Source organism: Diadema antillarum, unplaced genomic scaffold, assembly GCF_040938485.1.
Source record: "Diadema antillarum isolate AM-2024a unplaced genomic scaffold, OU_Dant_1.0 seq00001317_RagTag, whole genome shotgun sequence".
Taxonomy (NCBI): Eukaryota; Metazoa; Echinodermata; class Echinoidea; order Diadematoida; family Diadematidae; genus Diadema; species Diadema antillarum.
Window position 1 is genome coordinate 320,079 of NW_027272089.1, and position 26,943 is coordinate 347,021.

The 26,943-nt window shown below is 38.4% G+C and overlaps 1 protein-coding gene across 1 annotated transcript in view; it reads left to right on the top strand.

Moving 5' to 3' along the window:
• LOC139708186 (uncharacterized) overlaps positions 1–26,943 on the top strand; it is a 125,149-nt gene that overhangs the window by 19,454 nt on the left and 78,752 nt on the right. The window contains exons 2-5 of the mRNA XM_071620160.1: positions 13,513–13,635; positions 17,349–17,439; positions 19,305–19,412; positions 22,576–22,662. Coding sequence (XP_071476261.1) covers positions 13,532–13,635; positions 17,349–17,439; positions 19,305–19,412; positions 22,576–22,662 — 390 coding nt within the window. The 5' untranslated portion in view covers positions 13,513–13,531. The remainder of the gene's footprint in view (positions 1–13,512; positions 13,636–17,348; positions 17,440–19,304; positions 19,413–22,575; positions 22,663–26,943) is intronic.

A 26,943-nucleotide genomic window follows, 5' to 3' on the forward strand; every position in this document is an offset into this window, starting at 1 on the left:
TCGGAAGCTGCGTTGCCATGGTAACGGCATATAAATGGCAGAAGATCAAGGAAAGATCTTGTGGATTGAACTACTTCCTCAGTTTTTGACAAAAGCTTATGAAATGTGGCACACACAATAGTCTTGGTGGGAAGATGTGCAAGACATATTTTTTGGACGTGTCGGAAGCTGCGTTGCCATGATAACGGCATTTAAATGGCAGAAGATCAGGGAAAGATCTTGCGGATTGAACTACTTCCTCTGTATTCAACTGAAGCTCATGAAATGTGGCACACACATTGGTCTTGGAGCGAAGAAATGCAACGCATATTTTTCGACATGTCAGAAACTGTGTTGCAATGGTGACAACATTTTAATAGCAATAAATCTGGAAAAACCCTTGCAGATTGAACTACTTCCATCGTGACATCAAATTATTGCAGTAAATCTTGGAAAAATCTTGCGTAGCAGGCTACCAATACACATTAACCTCTGTTATTGCATGTATTCTGTTTTTGAAATAAGTTATCTCAGTGTGTGTTATGCCATGTCATAAACTGTCTTCAATGCATGTTTTCACCAAGTGCTGTAATTTCCTTGGGTAAGACTGTCGTCATGGGGCGGGGGTATTAATCACCTTCAGTGATATTTCTAGTTTTCTGCTGAGAAGACAGCTCGATGTACTGAGCCGGTCTGGCCAGAAGGTATCTTGTCAGCAAGCAATCAAGGGACCAAATAGCCGACCAAACAAAGGCCATCAAATCTTTATTAAATTTTATGAGGGAAGTGAGGAAACACTCCAATTCGACCAAAAGATGAAAAAATAATTTAAAAAGAAATGAAAGCAGCATAGTACTGGTAGTGTAGAGGGCGCTGTTGAATGAAAGTGCCAATCACAGTTCGCATTGATACGAAGATTGCCGAAGTTGAACCGTCATCAGGAGTAAAGTGCGTAGGTGTTGCTAAGTAACGTTGCCTTCGTTGTCTTCTCTGCGCATCATGCAGTCTGTAGTAATGCCAGGGTGTGTGCATAATATGTGCTTCTTAGTATGACATCACAAAAGAAGTTTGCTAAAGCTGTCATCCCCCTCAGCCGAATCATGAGCCGAACTGTGATCTGAACACTGACTACAGTGGATCGGACTTCTTCGGAGTCGGGGAAATGGGCCAAAGCGTAAGCGCTAAAGAGGAGTCGATAGCGTAGTTCTCTATAGGAAACTTGCGCCGTGCGCCCTTGTACGTATTCGAATAAACCACCGGGACCATGTGCCTTTAAAAGGAACCTGGCGTAGTTAGTCACCCCTGAGTGATGCATGCCACCGATACCAAAACAACAACAACAACAACATGACATTCTGTACAACAATATAAAGAAAATGTATGGAGAAATTCACAAAATTTTTCATGAAAAGTACACATTCCATCAACATACTACAGACACATGTTAAAGCTAATATCATTCCCTCTGCTTTCTGAAAGAGGTAAGCAAAGTGCTATTTCATAATGCTTGAAAAGTGAAAATATGTTTTTACCCCCACCCACACATAGTGTGTATGGGAGTATTAAGAATCACTCTGAGATGGGATGGCCGGTCAGTCGGTCAGTCGGTCAGTCAGTCCGTTGCAAAACCTTGTGGAGCAAACTCCTCATTTTTTGAGCAATTGACCCCATATTTGGCATGTGTGACCACTAAAATGTATATGTGCAAGACACCTGTTTTGTTTAGTAATCGCATACTGCGTTGCCAAGGTAACAGCATACTTTCATAAAAATTGTGGATTGAATTAATCTCCCATTTTTTGAGTAATTAATCCCAAATTTGGCATATGTGTGACCGCTATCAAAGGAAGATGTGCAAGACACCTTTTTTGTTAGTATTGCATAATGCATTGCCATGGCAACGGCAAATTTTAAAAGAATCTTGCAAAATGTTGTGGATCAAACTACTCTCTCTTTTATTGAGTAATAGACCCAAATTTGGCATGTGACCACTATCAGAGGTAGATGTGCAAGACACCTTTTTTGTTAGAATTGCCTAATGGGTTGCCATGGCAATGGCATATTTTCTTAAAACTTGTGGATCAAACTACTCTTTCATTTTTTGAGCAATTATCCACAAATTTGGCATGTGTGACCACTATCAAAGGAACATGGGCAAAACATCTTTGTGTTGCATGATGCGTTGCCATGGCAAAGGCAAATTTTTTTGAAATCTTGCAAAATGTTGTAGATCAAACTACTCTCATTTTTTCAGCAATTGACCCTGGATTTGGCATATGTGACTGCTATCAAAGGTAGATGTGCAAGACAACTTTTTTGTTATCACATAATGAGTTGCCATGGCAATGGCATATTTTCACAAACACTTGTGGATCAAACTACTCTCTCATTTTTTGAGCAATTAACCCCAAATTTTGCATGTGTAACCACTATCAAATGAAGATGTGGAAGACACCTTTTTGTTAGTATTGCATATGTGACCCTGCACCTCAAAACAAACAAAAAGTAGAATTTTTAGTTAAGACCATATTCTGAAAGAGCAGACTTTAAGTTTTAAAATGATGTATAACTCAAATCAAATGAACTCTCCTAACCTATCTAAATACTGGAAAGAAAGCACAAACTCAGGAAAAGTGTGAACTGAGAAATGGGTTCGGTGTAAAAATGGCAGAGGTAAAAATGGCAGGGGTAAAAATGGCAGGGGTAAAAATGGCAGAGGTAAAAATGGCAGAGGTAAAAATGGCAGGGGTAAAAATGGCAGGGGTAAAAATGGCAGAGGTAAAAATGGCAGAGGTAAAAATGGCAGAGGTAAAAATGGCAGGGGTAAAAATGGCAGGGGTAAAAATGGCAGGGGTAAAAATGGCAGAGGTAAAAATGGCAGAGGTAAAAATGGCAGAGGTAAAAATGGCAGCGGTAAAAATGGCAGAGGTAAATAATTATGTGGTAAAAATGTCAGAGGTAGAGTTGTCAGTGGTCGAAATGTCAGTGGTCAAAATGCTAGAGATAAAACATGCCATTGATAAAAATTTAGTCGTTGAAATGCAAGAGGACGAGGTAAAAGTGACAGAGAATTTTTTTTTCTTCATGTTTCTGACACCTTTCTCGCAATACGCGCTTTTCGTGCCTTCTGAAATAAAGCACAGGGATACCGGGGAGAAATGGGACACGGGGAGAAATATGGGACACTCATGTAACTTGAAAAATGCTCGGCCAGGCAACAATCCAATTATATCAGTAAAAGATGAGCCTCGGTATACACCTAAAATGGACATATTAAAATATTATACAGCTCTATAGGTATCTTGTCCGTAAAATATCAAACTTACTTTAGATCTGGTAGGTCCTATACTAGGTTAATAAGTATTTTAAAAAGTGTGCAAACTTCTGAAAATAAAATTGCTTGATAACAGACATGCAGGTATGAAAAATTGGCAGGGATCTTTTACTGTTTCTGTTACCACTGGGAGAAATTTAAAAGGGCAGTGTTACATTTCTCCCCGCGGCACATGTAAAGAGAGTCTTGCAGAGCTTCAGCGATGCCTGTGTAAATTGAATCGCGATCATAGTGTCATAGGCGGTGATTTCAATCTTTACCTGGATGGGGTTGGATTGGATTTTCTTACTGTTGTTGCATAAGGAGGGAACAACGTCATTTTCGGTGGCTGAATCTACCAATCTTTAGCAACACACCATGTTGATAACATAATGGAATCTGACTTTGGAGCAACAGCTAAGTTTGAAAGGCATCAAACATTTACATTTTTTTCGCCTGCGGATTCATTCAACAATGATTGAAAGAAATCCCGTGGCAAACTATCAGTTTTTACTCTCACTAGAACAGTTTATTGCTAAAGTTCGTCTCCAGTTTTAATAGGCATAAGTTTGTAAAGTGACTACAAAGTGTTCATTAAACTTCGAGATATTTGTTTTTGCGCCATGTGATGCTTGAACAATGTAATAAAATATTTTGCAAGAGCTTATTTATTTTTGCGCCATGTGATACTTGAACAATGTAATAGAATATTTTGCAAGAGTTTACTTATGTCTGCCGATACATCTGCTGTAGTTTATTTTTTGCGTTTTGTATTTTTACTTCTACATTATGTCGTGATCAGGCCTTGTGAGATAAACAGGCTCCTACGAAACCTGAATGTGAGAAGATAGGTGAAAAATTAGTGGTTTGCTTCAACTATGTCTCCTTCACTTCTTTACACTAAACAGTTCAAAAAATGAAAAGTAATGACAATATACTAGCCTGGACGTGAGCGGAATTCGTTTGTGTAAGAGTGTGTATGTGAGAGTATGTATATCTGCGTATATGTTTATACCAAAAGTGGGTTCGTGTGTGTGTGTGTGTGTGTGTGTGTGTGTGTGTGATAACTTCATTGGGCGAAACAACGTAGGATTATACTGTTTAAGGGTTTTGCATCATTGTTGGAACGCCCTTATAATGATAAATGATAATAATAATAATAATAATAATAATAATGATAATAACAATAATAATAACAATATTACTGAATAATGAAAATAATTTCCCATAGGCCTACTAGGCTCTTAGCTGGTTTATTATTTCTCTGCACACAGACAGATTACGCCACTGCACTTGAATCAAACTCAGAATAATGAGAGTGCTCTAATCTTTTTAAAACATAATTAAATCAATATTCTTCAAATCTGCAATTTGGACTTGTTAATTCGAGAAATACATTTTGCTCTGACTAGGATATCATTCAAGACCTCTTCATACGTTTATATCTGACGAAATCGCTCTCATTACTTCTGACATTTTACCTCTGCCATTTTACCTCTGCCATTTTTACCTCTGCCATTTTTACCCCTGCCATTTTTACCTCTGCCATTTTTACCTCTGCCATTTTTACCCCTGCCATTTTTACCCCTGCCATTTTTACCCCTGCCATTTTTACCCCTGCCATTTTTACCCCTGCCATTTTTACCTCTGCCATTTTTACCTCTGCCATTTTTACCCCTGCCATTTTTACCCCTGCCATTTTTACCTCTGCCATTTTTACCTCTGCCATTTTTACCTCTGCCATTTTTACCCCTGCCATTTTTACCCCTGCCATTTTTACCTGGCGCCGAGAAATGAGGCTCTGAAATACAGTGTCTATTCAAGCACTTAATCTTTACCAAACCGTGCTGGCTGTGCGATGAATGGGACAAAAAACAGGAAGTAAACCACCAGAGTAACAACAATGAAGGGATTATCAGATTAAACTGAAATTAAGCATGCCTCATTAACACATTCTGTCCATAATTAATGCTAACTTTCAAGCAGTAGCACTATTCTTTCAAAAGTTATTAGAGTCGAAAGTGAAGAGCGTGGACAAGGTTTTTCAGAAATGAAAAAAGGATTCTAAAGACACACCTAATCACACTATTCTACCAAAAATGTTCGAGATAAACTGCTAAAAGAAACACACTTTCCTGTCCGTTTTATGATACCAAATTTCAGCATAATGTAAAAGAAGACCCGCTCTTTCAGAAAATATGAAAAAGTCAAGTTTGGCTAGGTTGACCCATTTCACTTATTTTCAGTCCTCACGCAAAATCAGTGTGTGCGACTTTATGTTCGTTTTGAGGTGCACAGTCACATGGCATTGCCATGGCAATGGCAAATTTTTTAAAGAAATCTTACAAAATGATGTTGATCGAACTATCCTGTCAGTTTTATAGCAATTCAGTTGAAATTTGGGATATATGATCAACGTAATGTGTAGTTGTGCAAGACACCTTTTTTGTTTGTGAATAAATCTGTTGCCATGGCAACAGCAGTTTTTCATTCCAGTCATACAGAAATATGTAGATTGACCTACAGTCTGTAACTCCCTGAGATTTTGAGTATTCGACTTGAATTTTGGCACATGTGACTACTACAGTATGTAGATGTGCAGAACACATCTTTTGTCGATGTTGAACAATACGGTGCCATGGTAACAGCATTTTTTCACTAAAAAGAATGCAAGAGTATTGTGGATTTCAGCTAACTCCCTCAGTCTTTGAACATATCACTTGAAATTTGGCACAGTGACCACTATGATAGGTAAATGTAGATGTGCAAACTTAAAATCTTTTGTCATTGTTGAATAATGCATTGCCATGGTAACAGCATAGTCTGAATGAAAATCATATAAAAATATTGTGGATGCAGTTATTTCCCTCAGTCTTTGAGCACTTGGCTCGAAATTTGGTACATGTGACCACTATAGTACGTAGATGTGCAAACTTGAAGGGATGGTAAAGTATTGGTAGAGATGAGAATTGGACTTTTTGGGAGATACCAACAAAACACTTATAATATAGTACAGAACATACCATTTTAAGAGGAATTCAAAGTTTATTTGATGAAAATCGGGTTTGGAAAGACTGAAACATCCAAAAACAAAGTAAAACAAAGCAAACTTAATCTTACGTCATTGTTGAACGATGCATTGCCATGGGAACAACATTTTTTTTTCACTAAAAAGAAAACAAATATATTGTGGATTCAGTTAATTCCCTGAGCAGTCTTTGAGGGTATTGCTTGAAATTTGGCACATGTGACGGCTATGGTACGTAGATCATGTGCAAATTTAAACTTTTGTCAATGTTGAACAATACGCTGCCAAGGTAACTGCATATCCTGAATGAAAATTGTACAAAAATAGTGTGGATTAACCCTAAAAAGACTGGGGTATTTTGGTAGCTCGAAAGACTGGGGGGGGGCCTAAAGGGCCCCCCCTTAAGATCTCAGCCGTGGATCGCGCGATCGCCGTGGAAATTTGCACAATGGTAGTGTGCGATGTAATCTACAAGATCGTATATTTAAATTTTACAAAATTGTCTTCTTTTATTTTATTTTGATTAATTATGCTAATTTATGCAAGAAATCAGACTCTTTGATCTAAATCAGTAAATAAAGCTCGAAAAGTGCTCACTTTTGGTCTAATTATTCTTTGTGGCATTCTTAGCAAATGCACTTGAAAAAAAAATAGGTATCAAAATTAATTTCTTATTTATTTTATTGTTTTATGAATTTCTTATGTATTTCTTTGTTTTTTCGACCTTTTGTTTTTCTTGTTTTTTTTAACAAAATTTGTGGCAGACACTCTTTGAAGCATGATACTCCTAAAACAAATTAATTTTAGCCATTGAGAGTAAAAATAAGCATATTTATATGAACCATGTGAAAAAACTCAATTTCTATTGACTTTGTACACAAAATCACATTTTTTAGCCATTTTCGGCCTCGCGTGCATGTAGAAAAAGTTATGTAACTTCAGAACCGTACCCCCGGGCGTCACAAATTTGGTGTCAAAATGTGCGGGAAACTCGAAAGAAAAAAGTCATAGAGCTTCGCGGCGAGAGCATTGCGCGTTGCAGAGTAATCGCGCGAAATGTCGAGGGGGGGGGCCTTTTAGGCCCCCCCCCCAGTCTTTTTAGGGTTAAGTTATCTCCCTCATCCTTTGGGCACTTGGTTTGAAATTTGGTACATGTGGCCGCTATTGTACGTAGATTTGCAAACTAATTTTTTGTCAATGTTGAACAATGTGTTTTTTCACTAAAAAGCATACAAAAATATTGTGGATTCAGCTTATTCCCTCAGTCTTTTATACCCCCGCCAAACGAAGTTTGAAGGGGGTATATAGGAATGAGCGGATGGTCGGGCGGTCGGGCGGTCGGGCGGGCGGTCGGTCCGTTGCAAATCTTGCGTCGCGAACTACTTCCTCAGTTTTCAACCGATTCCCATAAAACTTGGCACAGATGTGTGCCTTGGGTTGTAGATGTGCAAGACGTATTTTTTGACAGTACCCAAAAGTATATTGCCATGGTAACGGCATATTATGGGCAAAAATGGGTACAAATCTTGCGTCGCGAACTCCTCCCACAGTTTTTGATCAATTTTTATGAAATTAGGTACAGATGTTCATCTGAATATGTTAATGTGCAAGACACATATTTCCGCAGTGGCAAAAAGTGCGTTGCCATGGTAACGGCATGTTATTGATAAAATATAGGGCAAAATGCTTCATGGCAAAACTGCTTCATCAGTGTTCTTCCAATTCTCATGGAATTCATATTGAATGTTTGTCTTAGGATATAGGTCAGCATGACACATTTCTTGACAGTGACAAAAAGTATGTTGCCACATGGGTAACAGCTCACATATTATGAGCCAAAATGATGGAAAATTTTGTGTTGCAAACTACTTCCTCAGTTTTTGCCCAATTTCTATGAAACTTGGTACAGATGTGTGCCTTTGGTTGTAGATGTGCAAGACGCATTTTTCGACAGTACCCGAAAGTACGTTGCCATGGTAACGGCATATTAATGGCAGAAGATCAAGGAAAGATCTTGCGGATTTAACTACTTCCTCAGTTTTTTGACCAAAGCTTATGAAATGTGGCACACACCTTGATCTGGGTGGGAAGATGTGGAAGACATATTTTTCGGACGTGTCGGAAGCTGCGTTGCCATGGTAACGGCATATAAATGGCAGAAGATCAAGGAAAGATCTTGCGGATTGAACTACTTCCTCTGTATTTGACTGAAGCTCATGAAATGTGGCACACACATTGGTCTTGGTGGGAAGATGTGCAAGACATATTTTTTGGACATGTCGGAAGCTGCGTTGCCATGGTAACGGCATATAAATGGCAGAAGATCAAGGAAAGATCTTGCGGATTTAACTACTTCCTCAGTTTTTTGACCAAAGCTTATGAAATGTGGCACACACCTTGATCTTGGTGGGAAGATGTGGAAGACATATTTTTCGGACGTGTCGGAAGCTGCGTTGCCATGGTAACGGCATATAAATGGCAGAAGATCAAGGAAAGATCTTGCGGATTTAACTACTTCCTCTGTATTTGACTGAAGCTCATGAAATGTGGCACACACATTGGTCTTGGTGGGAAGATGTGCAAGACATATTTTTTGGACGTGTCGGAAGCTGCGTTGCCATGGTAACGGCATATTAATGGCGGAAGATCAAGGAAAGATCTTGTGGATTGAACTACTTCCTCAGTTTTTGACAAAAGCTTATGAAATGTGGCACACACAATAGTCTTGGTGGGAAGATGTGCAAGACATATTTTTTGGACGTGTCGGAAGCTGCGTTGCCATGGTAACGGCATATTAATGGCGGAAGATCAAGGAAAGATCTTGTGGATTGAACTACTTCCTCAGTTTTTGACAAAAGCTTATGAAATGTGGCACACACAATAGTCTTGGTGGGAAGATGTGCAAGACATATTTTTCGGACGTGTCGGAAGCTGTGTTGCCATGGTAACGTCATTTAAATGGCAGAAGATCAAGGAAAGATCATTCCTTGGGTAAGACTGTCGTCACGGGGCGGGGGTATTAATCACCTTAAGTGATATTTCTAGTTTAGCATTTACCTTGAATTTTGGCACATGTGACCACAATGGTACATAGATGTGCAAACTTAATCTTTCGTCATTGTTGAACAAAACGTTGTCATGGTAACAGCATACATGTTTTTGGTGTATTTTGAATGAAAATAGAAAAAAAATGTGGATTCAGTTAACTCCCTCAGTCTTAGAGCATTTATCTTGAATTTTGGCACATGTGACCACAATGGTACATAGATGTGCATTGTTGAACAATATGTTTAAATTGTCATGGTAACAGCATATTTTGAATGAAAATCATTAAAAAAATAGTGTGGAATCAATTAACTCCCTCAGTCTTAGAGCATTTGGCTTGAAATTTGGCACATGTGACCATTATAGTATGAAGATGTGCAAACTTAATATTTTATCATTGTTTAACAATGTGTCGCCATGGCAACAGCGTATTTTGAATGAAATTATGCCATGATATGACTTCAGCTTACTCCCTCAACTTTTGAGCATTTGACTTGAAATTTGGCGCATGTGAAGGCTGTGAGATACACTTCTGCAAACATTTTTTTTTATGCCTCCGCCACAAAGTGGTGGCGGAGGCATTATGTTTTCGGGTTGTTCTTGCATCCGTCCGTCCTTGCGTCCGTCCGTGATGGATTTTATGGACAGGGTGACTATCAAAACCTTTTGAGTTATCCCAATGAAACTTGGCATGTATGTGTATTAGGGGGTGAAGTTGTGCCTATCAACTTTTGGGTGCACATGCTCAAGGTCAAAGGTCAAAAGGTCAAGATCAAATACATAAAATTTTACTATTTCCATCATATCTATGCAATGCCTGAAGATGTTTTCTTGAAACTTAGTGTATACAACCTGATTAAGATTCTCTGGGGAAAGTTTGGGTCATGAGGTCAAAGGTCAAAGGTCAAAAGGTCAAGTAAAAATATTAAAACTTCACCTTTTTTTTCTGTACCTTGGAAATTGTTCAAGGTATCTTCATGGAACATAGTATATATACATGTACTGACTGGCAGTGATTATCTAGAGAATTTAGGGTTCATGGGGTCAAAGGTCAGGGGTCAAAGGTCAAGGGCAATACTTCAAAATTTTACTATTTCCCTCATGTTTATGCAATGCCAGCAGGATTATTGTTTTAATACTTGGTGTATGCATGTATAACCTAATAGAGATTCTCTGGAAAGTTTTTTTTTTTCCTTTGGTTTTTGCCTCAAAGGTCAAAAGGTCAAAGATCAAGTGAAAGTACTGAACTAAGTTTTTCCTCCATATCTCTGAAGTGGCTCAGGTTATCTTGAAACGTACTACATATTTATGCATGTTCTGCCTGACAGTGATTATCTTATGAATTTTAGGGTGAAAGGCCAGATGAAAATGGTAACAATTTACTATTCAATACAGAAATTGCACTTTTTCTCCATACCTTGTAATTGAAAATTACTCAATGCATAAACTTATGAATGGGTCAAAGTCAAGTTAAAGTCCTTAAATCCCAAATACATGCTCTCCTATTCATCCAATTAAACCTAGGTCAAGGAAGGTGAACATTCAACACATTTGTGACAAACTTGTCATTTTAATATTTTGCCAATTTTTGTGAAAATGTAATCACACATTGTCCACATGTACTTTCTAGACCTATTATTAGGAGATTCATGCATTATGGCGGTGGCATACCAGTCACCATAGCGACATTTCTAGTTTTATTTCAAGCTTTGTGTTGCCATGGTAACAACATTTTTTTTAATGAAAATCATAGAATTGCTGATTTACTTATCTTACTCTCTCAGGTTTTGAGCACATGACTTGAGATATGGCACATGTGACTATCAGCGAGCAAAATATACATTTATTTGATGTTGAACAATACATTGCCACGGTTTCTTTTTTTTCCCCAATAAAATGCATACACAGTTATTGCTGGTTGAGCTATCTCCCTCAGTGTTTGGTGGGGGTATAATCACTTTGAGTGATAGTTCTTGTTTGTTTATTTTATAGTTGCTACAATATATTGTTGTCCATACTGATGTCATGAACTGTAGTTTAGTCTCCTTGTCCAGCAATAGCAGCACCGAAACTTTAAAAATTCATAGCTTGTGAACAGATGTTTAATTTTCCTCAAACTCTCACTGATATGTTCAACTAATATTGCTGCTTTCACTCAATCCACATTTATATGTGGGTTTTTGTTTCCTTTTATTATGCCATGCTTCGCACTCGGGGTGGTCGCAGTTAGGTAGATACTTGCTCGCACGCTGCTTGCTCGATGTGTCAGAGCTGGCTAAGACAATCTAACAGGTAGATTCTAATGTTGAACAGAAAAATATGTCCGTCTGGAGGAGCTTTTATTATTTTTACATTTTTTACTTTTACACCTCTCCCCAGCACTGTTGGAAGGGATTCCAGACGTAGTCTCCACGGAACATATCCCCGAAGACAAGATACAAACCGATCCTTCGGTCAAAGGGTCTAGTTACTTGGGGGTTAGACACTGTAATCTACACCATGTACAGTACACTCTACACATAAATGTCAAGCCATACAATCATCATATGATGAGGTAGGTAGGACTAGCAATCATCACTCGATCATGTTGGACTCTGTAATGTTAGAGCTGCAAGAATCACTACATAGGCCTACTAACTCTCTATGTGCTACGTTCGCACGTCCAACTCGGTTGATGGCGTGCCAACTTCGCATATTCTGCTCAAACGCACCAATCCACCCAATCCAATCCATAAATTGCCAAATGCTGCAGTACAATAGAAGCGTTTCTCACGCTTCCGTTCCTCTCACATATAGCTTGCATTTCATGTAGTGATTGATCATTAATATATCAAGAGGTGTTCTGTGCTGGATTTACGAGTAATTTCAAAGTTTCTGTCACTGTTTTGTGTGCAAAAGTCATGCCTTTGCAGTAATGTAGCTACTGGTCATGTGAAAGAAAAAGAATCATAGATCTGTCGTACAATAATACATCAAAGCAAAGTTTGGCATTTTTTCTACATCTTCACTCACTATTTGACCAGATCAACAGAAATCTATGGAAGTTACATAGACTTAAAACAGAATGTTTTCTCGAGGCATGAAATCGTTAGTGTCTCAGAATAATGTGGCACAAAGGAGGTTTCCACCATGGCACATAAAGAGTTAAAGTACACCTGCACTGCACCATTGATATAAACACAAGTTTCTCTTTCAACGATTTGGTTTGAGTTTTCTTTAGCGACTGGAGCTATATAGTATAGCACTAAATTTGTATCTTGTGATTTTGATTAGATCTTTATAGATCTAGGTCTAGTCCATCTAGAGTGCAAGTTGATAATATATATTGTTTTGCCATCTGCATTTTATTTGTGTGAATACTAGGTAGGACAAAAAAAAAAAAAAATTCCCAGGTCTAAAATGAACATTTCAAACAATTTGCGCAATAAAATCTTGTGATAATCAACACCTTCTGCTATAAAATCTGAGGTGAAATGTGAATTTCTTAGCATTTCTACATTTTTGTGTCACGTTTTTGGTGATTTTGGCACATAAAATGCTCTGTAAGGCTAGTCTACGAAGTCGAGCGCGTAGTGAATGTCTTTATTGCGCAGATATGTGCATGTCTTGAATTACAGTCACTGTGCCATCCGGTAATATCATATCTCTATACCATATGTGATGGACCACTTGGGGAATAGGTCTATCTATGTAGGCTAAAAAACTAGATCATGTTAGGGCTTATGTCTACTTAAAATGGATACGTTGATACGACAGTACATTTAGCACCTGAAGTGTTCATATTTTTCACAATTCCTCGAGACGTCCTGAAGGGAAAGACTCTACTTCTCACTTATACTGTATTTTGCAATATTTTGTTATCAGTACTCTACCCCTGTTTACTTCAATGTAGAAATCTAGTTGTTCTTGTCTAGATCTACATTTAGATCTAGATCTACAATTTGTATACAGTGTAGCTTACACCACAATCCACCCCACTTGACTCAGCCAGTGTACATCTTGCACCCTGCTACGCACTGATGTATTTTTACACACACGCACATTTTGCAAGTGGTGCAGTATGTCTACGCATGATAAAGGGGGACCTATGGAAGTATTGCCATGCATAGCCTATTTCATTAATTGAATTTATTCATTCATTGTACAGAAATGAGACAGTCACCACCATGGCGGAGTTCAGCAATCCCAGTGTCATGCCTGGAAAACATTCAGATGGTGCTGACGATGAAATGAAACGTTTGTCAGAAGAAACTGTCCAAGAATTAGTAAGGTAAAAGCCTGCACTAACATTTGGCCTCCCACGCCAAAATTTGACTGCTGCAAAAGCATAGGTATCTACTATGTGGCCCACAGTTTAATTTTGGACAGTGTTATGGACTAATTGTTTGGAATATTAAATACAATAAAGTCTATAGCATATGAAAGTAGATGTCTACTGAAAATTTGTAAAGTGGGATCTTTTCCAGCAAGTTACTGATTAAACAGTTTGATTCTCTTCCCTAATTATTATAATGCTCTGTATGATGACTTCCAACAAATAAATCTTTGATTCATTCAGTGATTTGTTGTGCCTTTATCACTTTTGCTTTTAGCTCACCTTAGCCAAGACTTTGTTCATTCACTGTCAATCGTGTCATGTCATGTGCGTACAGTGGACTCCCGTTGTAACAAAGTCCTTTTGGACCGGCAGTTTTCTTTCGTTATATCGAAATTTTGTTAAAACCAAACAAATAAACAATGAAAAAAATAGAGTGGATAATATTGCGGCCTGAATTTTTACTTTGCTGTAATCAGAATTTTAACCGTTTTTCGTTATAATGGGAGTGCACTGTTAATCCTTGTTTGCTGTGCATCGTACAACTAATCCATAGAAATCTTGCCTTAAAACTAGCCAATGGTATGAATTAACCAGACTTTAATGAAATATTTTTTAGGACTAGGGTATGCAAAGTTATGCATGTGATTCAGGTAGCCCCAAAATGCATATTTGAAGAGTGAGTGAATTTCAATACTCTGTCTTTCCAAATCCAGAAGTACAGTTGGTAGAAGTACAGTGTACTTGTACAACCAAGTCACACATTTAGAAGCTCTCAAAGTGAAGATATAGTTGTTTGTGACAGAGGTGTACATTAGTCTCTGCTTGGATCAAGTAATGTCTGACAATGCATTTGTTATGCAAGTAAGCATAGTTTCTGATTAACCATAAAGCATGTTTCATTTCAAATGTCATAGCTACCACATATAATGCACCCTACACCATACAGAAATGCCAAGTTTCTCAACTGGCAGGGAGTGAGTAACTGCAAGAGTTCAAAACGAGCAGGGGAGAAGAAATGCAAGAGGGCATGTCACCCTCCCATTGTAGGAATTAATAATAGTGCAATGAATATTTTCATCTGTTTTAAGATTATTCTGAAAGACATTTTGAGCATTTTTTTTCTCAAATTTTCATCAATAGTGAATATGAGTCTTCATTTGTAGCATGTATAGCTAACATGGCTTAATAGTAGATAAAGTTTTAAGGACCCTCTGGATTGTTCACATAATCACTGTTATGAATACATGTAATATGTGAAAGGAACAGCCATGTAGGTATCCTCTACCCAACCTCCTGAGAAGCATGAGAAAATGATTTGCTGGGTGGATGAGCGCAAGTTGGGTTGTTATGCAGCGGAAATAGTTATATGACTTGTCAATAAGATTTTTCATCTCTCCCATGGTCTTTCTTTTTCTGTCTAATCCATGTGCAATAGTTCGTGCCTGCAGCATAATTTTGTTATCAATCAGCATGTAGCCCCAACATCTCGTAAACAAAACCTTCATTAAGCCACTTGCATACTACTAAATGTGTGTCATTTAAAGCTGGACTTTAGCTCGGTGGTGGTGTGTGACATGCTGGTGCAAGGGTTTGTACCAAATGATATGCATGAATGCATCTACTCATGACATTATCTGTTCAAGGTATTGGAGCAGTGATTTCAAAAAAATGTTCGAATTATCACATTTGATGCATATGTGTAGGTCTAGTTGTATCACAAAACATCCTACCATATAAAAGATTATAAAGCCTAAAATATCAGAAGATAATATTTTCCTCAATAAACCATAACTGTAGACAGTTTATTCTAGAAACAATTTGAGATCCACCACAACAAAAGGATCCGAAAGTCACTGACGGCTGAGCTGAAGAAATGGAGTTTAAAGTCAGATCATCAAAATTGGTCAAAACCCTCAAATGTCTTTTTTAAATTTAATTTTGTAGTCTGATGTTTCATTTACCATGTGCTGAAATTTTGAAGTTAAATGAAGAAGAATAGGCAAGAAATTAGCTTTTTTCTGAGCCATGATTTTCTGCCTTCAAACGGAACAGAAATGTGTCAGAAGATTTGGATTTAGTGCCGCAGATAGACTCCGCCCCTAGCAATGAAGGAGTATTAATGCGTGGCATCGCAGTCTTGCTTGGCATAATTACCCAGCAACACGGTAAACAATGCATGCATGTTACACTACTTGCACCGGTGTTTAGAAAAACCTTAACTAACACATTTTATACAACATGATTTTGTTCATTGTCATTTTACACTGTATCACACAAACAAAAAATTTCATTCTTTCAGAGTAGTTTGATACACGAGGAAGAGATCCTAGGCAGTGAGATATATAGGTGTAGAAAGCATCACAAATATCACCCTGCATGCCAACTGTTGCCTGCCAAGAACTTCTCGATTGCTCGTACGATGTATGTACATATGAGACGTACAAGAGAGTTTTGGAAGAAAAACAAAGAACGCATTTCAACCCCCACTTTTTTCCCTCTTTTTTTGCATCAATTCACAAATAATTCCTTTTTATTCTCTTTCTCAAGAATAATGATCCATACTGGTATAATAACAAGACAAAGACTGCTCTTAAGTTTGATTGATTGGTATATATGGCTTCGTGCTTGTGTTTTTCTTTGTTTTTAATGCGTACGGTTATAACGAGGTACCGGTTATAACAAGGTAGTATCGGCGGTCCTTCAGATCTCGTTATAACGGGGTTTCACTGTATGACAAATTTAAAACAGTATTTGAATTGTTCATTGGCCACTGTACTGCCCCAAAGATGACAAATTGGTGATGTTAGATTAGATGTACTCCATATCAAGCAAAGCACTCTTGTAGTATATTGTCCATAGATACAGTCTGTACATGCAGAGAAGAAAGAACATGGTTTTCATAGCAGTTGTATGGATGGCCCCATTAATAAACTTAACCATGTGAAGAGCTAGTGACATTTAAGAGTGTAATCATGACACAACATCAAAGTGCAAATGTCAAATCTGCTATGAGGCTGAGGTTTATAAACATGGTGCCCTCATGTATGGATGTATTGGACTCGTTTTATATTCTATTCTAAGGAAATTAGTACAGGTGCTGATTTTTTTTTAGCTATAATTATGTTTATTGTTGTTTAAAATATTGTAGCATTTTGATTAAGCAATGTATGTGTAAATTTTACCAGAGTGAGTTTTTTAATCTTTGCACTCTTCAATCTGTCATTTTCAATAAAATCTATTCAAAAATTGCATTGAATGCAAAATGATACATGCATTTTCTTTTCCTGTTTTTTTTTTTTTTTTGCTTTTTGTTTTTGCTACAGCAAATGTATTTTGTCGGTGATTTCATTATTGAAATTGTCTTTACGGAGTTGCAGTGTCCAGAACTTGAATACATACCTATGAAAGTTTAGCATTGAATAATTCATAATCAGATGACATTAAGATAACAAAATGACAAATACTTGTATTTTTCTATTATTTACCAGGACAGCAGTCAGCCTTCAAATTCTAAAGTTGAGGTAAAGTGATAGACTTGTGCAAGAAAACGACATGTATGCCGTAAAATTCCAGGAAGTATCATAACAGGATAATGGCAAATGCTTTAAAGAGAATTACAGTGCCAATACCAGTATCGACTGATTTTTGGTTGTATCTTCTGACAGTGAAGAGGTGTTTTCTCTGTACAAGGCAACAACTCTCATTCCTGGCGTTATCAAGCACCCTGGAGACATTGTGGAAGCAGCCACACTCTCTGTAAGTAATTGTCATTGTTTTTTATTTTCATGTTTTCCACATTTTATTTTCAGATAGTCTGATCCTCCAATGGCATTTTGTTTTAGTTTCAAAGCCTCCTTTTCACCACAATTATCAGATTAAAATATATCACAGAAGATTGCATCCAGATAGTAGTGAGATCCAGGCAAAGGGAGGCCTGAAAGGAGAGGTCGGACTGTGTATGGAGGTGCATCCATACAAATCTGGCATCCTCCAGGCTCCAGCATCCCTTATCATGCCTGTTGATCCGTTCTCAAGATGACAAAAGCCTGCAGTACACATAGATCAGCATTATGCCACTGTATTTCACGAGACTTCCTTTCTTACACTCCCTCTCCCTCAACAGAAAAAAAAAAATAGAATGGATTGTGAAAACAGAAGGGGAAAAATCATGACATTGTGATAATGTAATTCCAGTACAAATGTCAACTTTGTCATAGTTAAAAGTGTATCATCATCATCATGAATTGTGAATATAAAATACAATTTGTTTCCTTTGTAACCGTGCTTTGGAAAAGTTGGTATGTGCGACCTACAAGTATGGTCATATCAAGGAGGTAGGACCTCCTTGGTCATATTAATAAATTAGAGGACTTTTACTACCATTAAAATGTTTAAAATGAAGGCAAGAAATACATAAATGCCAAAGATGGGCACATGTATTTTTATGCCTCCGCCACGAAGTGGTGCCGGAGGCATTATGTTTTCGGGTTGTCCGTCCGTCCGTCCGTCCTTCCGTCTGTCCGTCCGTACGTCCATCTGTCCGTCCGTCCGTCCGTCCGTAACGAATTTTGTGGACAGCATAACTAAAAAACCTTTTGAGGTATCGTAATGAAACTTGGCATGTATGTGTATTAGGGGGTGAAGTTGTGCCTATCAACTTTTGGGTGCATATGCTCAAGGTCAAAGGTCAAAAGGTCAAGGTCAAATGCTTAAAATTTCACTATTTCCCCCATATCTATGCAATGCCTGAAGATTTTTTCTTGAAACTTAGTGTATACATGTATTACCCAATCAAGATTCTCTGGTGAAAGTTTGGGGTCATGAGGTCAAAAGGTCAAAGGTCAAAAGGTCAAGTAAAATGTTGGAATTTTACTTTTTTCTCTGTATCTTGGAAATTGTTCAAGATATCTTCATGGAACATGGTATATATGCATGTACTGACTGGCAGTGGTTATCTAGGGAATTTGGGGTTCATGGGGTCAAAGGTCAAGGGCAATACTTCAAAATTTTACTATTTTCCTTATATTTATGCAATGCCAGCAGGATTATTTTTTTTAAACTTGATGTATGCATGTATAACCCAATAGAGATTCTCTGGGATTTTTTTTTTTTGCCAAGAAGGTCAAAGGTCAAAGATCAAGTGAAAGTGCTGAACTTACTTCTTTCTCCATATCTCGGAAGTGGCTCAAGTTATTGAAACTTAGTACATATTTATGAATGTTCTGCCTGACAGTGATTCTCTTATAAATCAAAGGCCAGATGAAAATGATAACAATTTACTGTTCAATTCAGAAATTGCACATTTTCTCCATACCTTGAAAATTACTCAGTGCATAAACTTATGAAAAGGTCAAAGTCAAGTTAAAGTTCTTAAATCCCCAAATTCATGCTCTCCTATTCATCCAATTAAACATAGGCCAAGGAAGGTGAACATTCAATACATTTGTGACCAAAATGTCATTTTAATATTTTGCCAATTTTGTGAAAATGTAATCACACATTGTCCACATGTATTATAGACCTATAAGGAGAATCATGCATTATGGCGGAGGCATACCAGTCACCATAGCGACATTTATAGTTAACATTTTCTATGCTGTCTCTGTGATAATTACGTGTAGGCTGTTCCCCTCCCCAAGGCAACTTACAATTTGGCAGCATCTGTCCCAGACACCATCATCCAGGGAGGTAAACTGAGCGACCTACAGCTGGAAGGAATTATGTATGCAGTAAGTTCCTGATCATGGGCAAATTTACCTCAATCCCATTTATAGATATTCCTGAAGAATGCTGTTACTGTTAGATATAATGAGAATTGGATAAAAGCATGTGGTGTCTATAAGCACTTTGATTCTCATCAAGGAATTGTTGATGAAATGCCATTCAAACTGTACAACACTTGTCCTATTCCCAATTGTGCCATTCCAATTGGTTGCTTGTCATATGCAAAGATAGTGTTTCTTTCTACAATATCCTTTCAAGTGATATAGTGAAAAAAATGACATGTGGTATATACAAAGAAGAGGTAAATGTAAATGGCAAGAAGAGTAAATGTAAATGGCAAATTATCACTTTGACCTTACAGTCATATTCATAACTTTACAACAGTAAAGCACATGTCTTGCCATGTCTTACCAAGACATCCAAACTTTATTGCCGTAGTTTTTCATTAGCAGTAGGAACAGAAAGGATATATTCTTTGTATTTCCCTTGGTCTCCCTTGTGCATTGGCTGTGCATGCATACAATGTGAAAGAGGTAGAATATACCTTTGGGTTTTTAGCTCACCTGAGCCCGAAGGCTCAAGTGAGCTATTGCGATCGCTCTTCGTCCGGCGTCCCGGCGTCCGTTGTGCGTTGTGCGTAAACTTTTTACATTTTCATCTTCTCTTCTTGAGAACCCCTTGACTGATTTTTACCCAAACTTGGCAGGTAGCATCCCTAGGGGGATAGAATCTCCATTTGTTCAAATGTGGAACCATGCCCCACAGGGGCCCAAACCCCCCCCCCCCCTCCCCAAAAAAAAAAAATAATAATAATAATAATATATAATAATAATAATAATAATAATAATAAAATAAAATAAAATAATTAAATAATTTAAGGAATCTTAAGAAATCTTCTTCTCTAGAACCAGAAGTGATAGAGCTAAGTTAATACTATGAGTTAGTACATTGATTAACTGTAGTTTCAAGTTTGTTCATGGCAGGATCAGGGGTGCCCCCCTTGGGACCCAGGGGAGGGGTCCTTATGGGGCCCAAATTATACAATTTTCATTTTTTTTCTTGAAAATGCCAAGATGAATTTTCACCATACTTGGCAGGTATATGTATATGTAGCATCCCTAGGGGGATTGAATCTCATTCCCATCAAGTGGGCACCGTGCCCACCTGGGGGCCCCAGGGGACCTAAATTGGGGCCTAAGTTGTAACTTTCCCTCTTTTTCTTGAAAACCCCATGATGAATTTTCACCAAACTTGGCAGGTAGTATCCCTAGGGGGATAGATCTCATTTCCATCAAATGGGCATCATGTCCCATCTGGGGGGGGGGGGACAATTTAATCAAACAGCTGTTTACAAGTTATTCAACTACTTTACTGAACTATTGGTTTGAAAGAAAATAACTCCTTTTTTATAAAGTAGTGTATGACTTTCGCAATCTTAAGAGCATCAACAAATATACCGGAAGATGATTATTAGATCAATAAAAACTCTTACTGGGATATTAATTCAACCACATCACTTCATTGCATTCAAAAAGAGAATAATTCTTTCCACTTCAACAACTGTTACAGGAAGCATCTAAACTGATTTATCAACTTCCTGTTTCATAAATGTGTCAGAATCATATGTACTATTTTCTCCTTTTTTTGCCATACAAACTGCTTCAGTTTGAACCAAACAAAAAGAAACAAAGCATTATTGCACACTTCACTTATTTCTCAGGATGTTTAAAATTCCATACTAACATCATTCTGATTCACCTGAAGTTTCTTCACATACCGTGTATCTTGAAATCTGCGAAGCTTTCTTTTGGAACATTGGCTGATAAAAGGCTTGATGATGCACCACATATTCTCTCTTGGGTGTGTATGTGCAGTATATGTAGCCCTAAAAAAGCCTACCCCACTCCTGAAGTTTTGGCAAGCATGTTCTTGTCATTCTCAAGAGAATGAAAATGAATCGAAACATTCTCTTGAAAACAACAAGAACATGCTTTGCGCAAAACGTCGGGAGTGGGTAGACCCTTTTCAGGACCACATACATACTCGAGAAAGAATATTGTTATGCATTGTATCTTTGTTGCCACGATCTTTATCTGATATTTCTGTAAGATGGTTCCATATTTTCCTTATATTGTTCTCATCTCTATTAAAGAGTTCATACAAGCAATAAAAGTGCATCGACTTCACTTTCTGTAAAGCCTTTTTAACTCAGCAAGTTAAGCATTGCAGTCACTCATCAACCCCTAATAGTCAAGAACATGAATGCACCTTCTTCACTTTGAACTCCTCTGTGAGTACACTCAGGGGTAGGCTTAGAAGCTGATATTTGTTGTACATGGAGGAATGCCAAGTCACTTTCAATTATGTTCAGAAATTCTTTGTTCCATCCTTTCAAAATGTGTCATTGCTATTTCATAAAGCATGATCCTTGGCAGGTAGCCCAAACTGCCAACCCCACAGCTCCAGTTTACAAGGGAGGATACATCTGTCACCATGCTTAAACCATCCTTCACCATCAAGCATACTCTCTCACCTGGCTCTCTGTCAGACAGCTCTTTGGTGAACCCTAAGCTCTTGACAGGGGCATCAAATATGGATGGAATATCCTCACCTCCAATATACTTTAAAAACGAGGAATGTTCATGTGCATTTTAATTTTGCCAATTTCGCGAGAGCCAAGACTCACAAAATTAAGATGAACACAAAAGGTCTTGTCTACACTAGAACATTGAATGCCAGTGGCAATTCGTGAAAATTTCATGCCGCAAATATATAGGGGGATAAGATCTCAAATTTTTCAAATGGCACCAAATTCCTTCTGGGGGCCCCCAGGGGAGCCCCCCCCCCCCCCCCCCCCCTCCCATTAAGAAATCTTAGAAAATATCTTTTTTTTGGTCTCATTTTGTCCCATTCCCCTTTAAAACCCCTATGGTCTGAACAACCTGGTAGATACATTCTTGCTTGGCAATAGATACATCTGTACAGGCCTATCTCATTCTATTGAAATGCAGTGTTACTCTAGTCTATTGACAAAATGCTCGGTTCAGATTATAATGGTTGTTCAATGCTCATGGAATGTTACTAAACAATATCTTGACTGTTCATTCCCTTTTGAATTACTGTTCATGTATTGTTTTGCTTTTTTTTTTTTTACTTAACTTCATATAGTGTCAGCGGCACCAACAGATTCTGCCTAATGGCTGCAGGGCAGGGTTCTTCATTGGTGATGCTGCTGGGGTAGGAAAGGGGAGACAGGTGAGACATCACTCCAGGTTGAGCTTTTGATCATGGTTTCATACAAAGATTTGTAAAGGAATATGTATCAATTATGGAACAGGTCTGAAAATTTTGCAGTCTCGCTGGTCAAGAGCTGTGTATTGATATATACTGGCTGCATGTTGCCTCACTGACGATAGCCACAGTGACTGTAAACATGTTGTCGCTCGCATGTAGTGAGAGACTGATAGAAATTCTTCTCATTTATCCCCTCCAAGGACATAGATCATTATAATTATATGAGTGAAACAACTGGAAATGAACTCACTTGTAGCGACATTTCACAGTTATCAATTGGCTTCTTCTGGCTAGTGAAGCTTCCATTGATGGCACAGCCATTGTGCAGAGCCAGCGCACATTGAAAGCTGAAAGATGGCTTCCAATCCTGTGAATGGCCCTGTCCCACTTGTGTGATAACATGCATATACAATTGTGTACTTATACAAATATTTGTTTAACACTAAGGATGTGATCATCTTGGACAAAGAATCCAAATGGTTTTAAAAAGGGCATTACAGAAGCCATCAGGGAACATGTGGACAGACCTCCACTCAACAAGAAAGGAGGCCTTTGCTTCAATTTGGGACACACGTGGGACCAGGCCATTGGCTGTCTTTTGTTTGCTGGCTCTGCACAATCTCGCAGTATATAGTGTAAGGGCTGTTTCCATCAGTGGGCAAATTGATAATTGGTGAAACATCATAACAAGTGATTTCATTTCCAGTTTGTAGCTCACCAAGCCGAGGGTTAGTGAGCTATTGCGATCGCTTTTCGTCCAGCATTCAGCAACCCACATTTGTTGTGTGTCGTCTGTCTTGCATAAACTTTTTACATTATTCATCTTCTTGAAAACTCCATGATGGATTTTCACCAAACTTTGCAGGTAGCATCCCTAGGGGATGGGATCTCAGTTTGTTCAAATGGGCACCATGCTCCTTCATGGAGAGCCCCCGGGGGCCAACCCCCCCCCCCAATAAAAAAAAAGATAATGATGAATGAATGAATGAATGAATGAATGAATAAATAAAGCGAATATTTTAAAATCTTCTTCTCTAGAACCAGATGTGATAAGTTCGTACTAAGAGTTAGTGCATTTATGACTGTAGTTCCAAGTTTGCTCATGGTGTAGTCTGGGGTGCCCCTCTTGGTGCCCAGGGGTGGGGGTCCAAATGGGAGCCCAAATTGTGTATTTTCATCTTTTTCTTGAGAACCCCATGATCTCACTTTGTTCAAATTTGCAACATGCTTACCCTTTGGGGACCTGAATTGTACATTTTCCATCTTCTTGAGAATGCATGGTCAAATTTTCACCTAACTTGGCAGATATTGCTTGTATGATAGAATATACATTTGTATAAATGGGGAAAAATCCCCACCAAAGTGGGGGGGGGGGGGGGTGATGGGGAATTCAGACAAAATCCCCAAATTTAGGACTATTTTCAAATCTTCTCCCAAATTGATGTAAGTGATAAGCTACATTAATGCTATGTGCAATTTAGATAAGTGACTGTGTGGAAAGTGAACTTGCGATACTCAGGTGAGCACGAGACCCCCTGGTCTCTTGTTAAATTCAAATAATTACAGCAAACTTGTAGCAAGAGTTTGCCCACTAAGCAAGTGTTCATGCACTCACTGTAGAGAGACACCTATTGGCTAGCTGGATCCAGTAGATTTGCTATCAGGTTGCGGGATCAAAAAGTGGATTTCCACCAAAAAAGTTTTCCCCTGTTGTATACATCGGATGTTGCACATGTCCTTTTGTGCGTGGGTATGAATAGTGTGTCATATGTTCATGCACGCTTTAAGTGCACTTATTGTAGACAAGTAAATAGACAACTTCACTTGCTTCTTACTGGTTAAAAATGTCACATACGTGTAATATTCACATGGTGCATGCCCAGCTGGCTGATGGTGAATCAATGTAATACAAGTACAGTAGTCTCCGCAAAATCAGGTAGTGCTTAAAGTGAAAACAAAGTTCTGGTAAGGGCTTGAGAACCAGTCTGGCACCATTTCGTATTTGCTTGCAATATATCGAAAGAGTCTACAAAGAAACTTACCTGGCTGACGCGGTTTGCCGGAATGATGAGTCGTTTTGGAGTATTTTGAGAAAATAATAAAAGTAGGAAAACCAATTTTTATTCCAGAAGGCTCCAGACTAACTCGGTCTCAGGGAAAACTCGACCCTATTTCAGACAATTTACACACAGTTCGTGATCGCCATATTCTACTCTATAACACTACGGGTACCAAACGAGGCCTTACTGAGCAGACAGGAAAGTGCGTGCTAATCCTGTACAAAACAAATGGACAGCGCGCGGTGCTCAAGCCTACTAGTATATATGCACATCACCTCAGTTGCTGAGACGCGCGGTCTTTGAAGTTTTTGTTGTTGTTTATCGAGCGTCTTTGATTGTTTTTAGAGGTGCTTGAGAGGCGCACACTAATTTTGCATGCGCGCCAAAGAGGTTTTTGATGCGCGTGTTGTAACAACTCGGACCATTACTGCGAGTAGCCAGAACGCTACAATGTAGTTTATACAGGCCGCTCCCATAGTACAACACTGTACAATCCAGAGGGACAACCAATACAACTCATCCCGCCGTCAAGCAAAGCGAGGCCGAGTTATCCCCGAGTCCGAGTCTAGCCTGACCCCGTTCGGGTAAGTTCTGAGACTGAACCTTTTTGGTTGATATTTCGCATTTTCGTTGTTACCCATCAAATATCTTGTTATTACAGCGTTATTCCGCACATTTCCTAGGCATACGTTCACATTTTGGTGCGAAATTTGACAACTTTTGCAGGCGTACCAGAACTTTGTTTGGGCTTTAATTGGGTACTCCGCTTAATTGACATTAAAGTGAAAAGACAGAGCCGATGCATGTTATATTTACCGGATAATCAGGTAGCCATTTTGGTTAAACATGCAGGTATGAATTTTCCAGACAAGCCTCATCTATTCTCATTGTTTCCTGCAGAAAGTCTTTGAAATGTATGTAATTCTGAAGAAATTGTGAGGTGCTGAGAAGCAATAGAGCGCTATGGTTTAACGTTTTAACATATTAAAATGTCAAAGTGAATGATCAAATCGCCACATCACCACGTGTACAATGTACATGCCTTTATATGTGCTGTGTACAAACCATGACACCACACACAGCCCCACACCCTCTACCCTAACTACACACACAATGACACACTAATCACTAGATGTGTCTAGCCAGCTCTCAATAAAAAAAATTAAAAAAGAAAAGGCCAGCTCCACTGACACTCTAGCCTTTCTTCAAAATGTTTGTGAAAAAGTGAACTTATGAACACCATTATGGGGACAGCATGATTACCGGCTGCATGCAAAGTTTACGATTTCAAGTTATTTTTTACATTGTCCTGTTAATATGGCTTGTCCAAGTCTGCACTCATGCAACCAGTGCCTCGGCACCTTTACCCATTTATCGGTATCCTTTACAGAACTTCAGCAATGTACAGTAAAGCATAATAATTCTGTTTGGTTATTTGCTGTTTTCCTTGAAACATTTAGAGAGAAATTAATAGAGTTTCTGAAAGGATATATTATGTGACTTCAGACATGCCATGGCTGTAGTGACATAGCATACATACTGTGTATGTGGTGCAGATAAGTGCATGTGGTCATTTTCAAACGTGAGTGACACGACAATCTGAGATGTGCACATATTTTCCCACCTGGAGGTTATGAATGGATCATGACTACCATGTGTAGGACTGGCATGTACCATTACCAGTTGGATTTGAATTCTACAATTAACAAGTAAATTATGATTAAAAAATGGTGAGTGACTGACACGACAAATTTTGGACATGGGTTTCTGACCATTAACAGTTACAACTGGATTCGTGCCAAAGTAGTTCTCCAAGGGTGCATTCCAGCGCTCTAAAGCGAACCAAAGCGAACTGAACTAAAGCGTACCATACCGTATCATGCCAGTTTTGGAGCGTTCAAGCACTCTGTTGAGAAAGCATACCTCATGAGCTACTTTTAGAAGAGGTCAAGCATCAGGAAGTGGTCCACTTTTGGCTCAGTGCAGTACGATACGGTACACTTTAGGGGCATTCGAGTGCTCCTCTGGCGTGGGTATGGTACGGTATGGTTCACTTTAGGAGAGCGCTTGAATGCATCCCAAGAGTATCATTAGTACTAGCACATGTTTGTAAATAGTGTACAAATTACCTATCTCACATATTATATGGTAGTCACAATCAATCACTCTTTCTCTCTGGTAA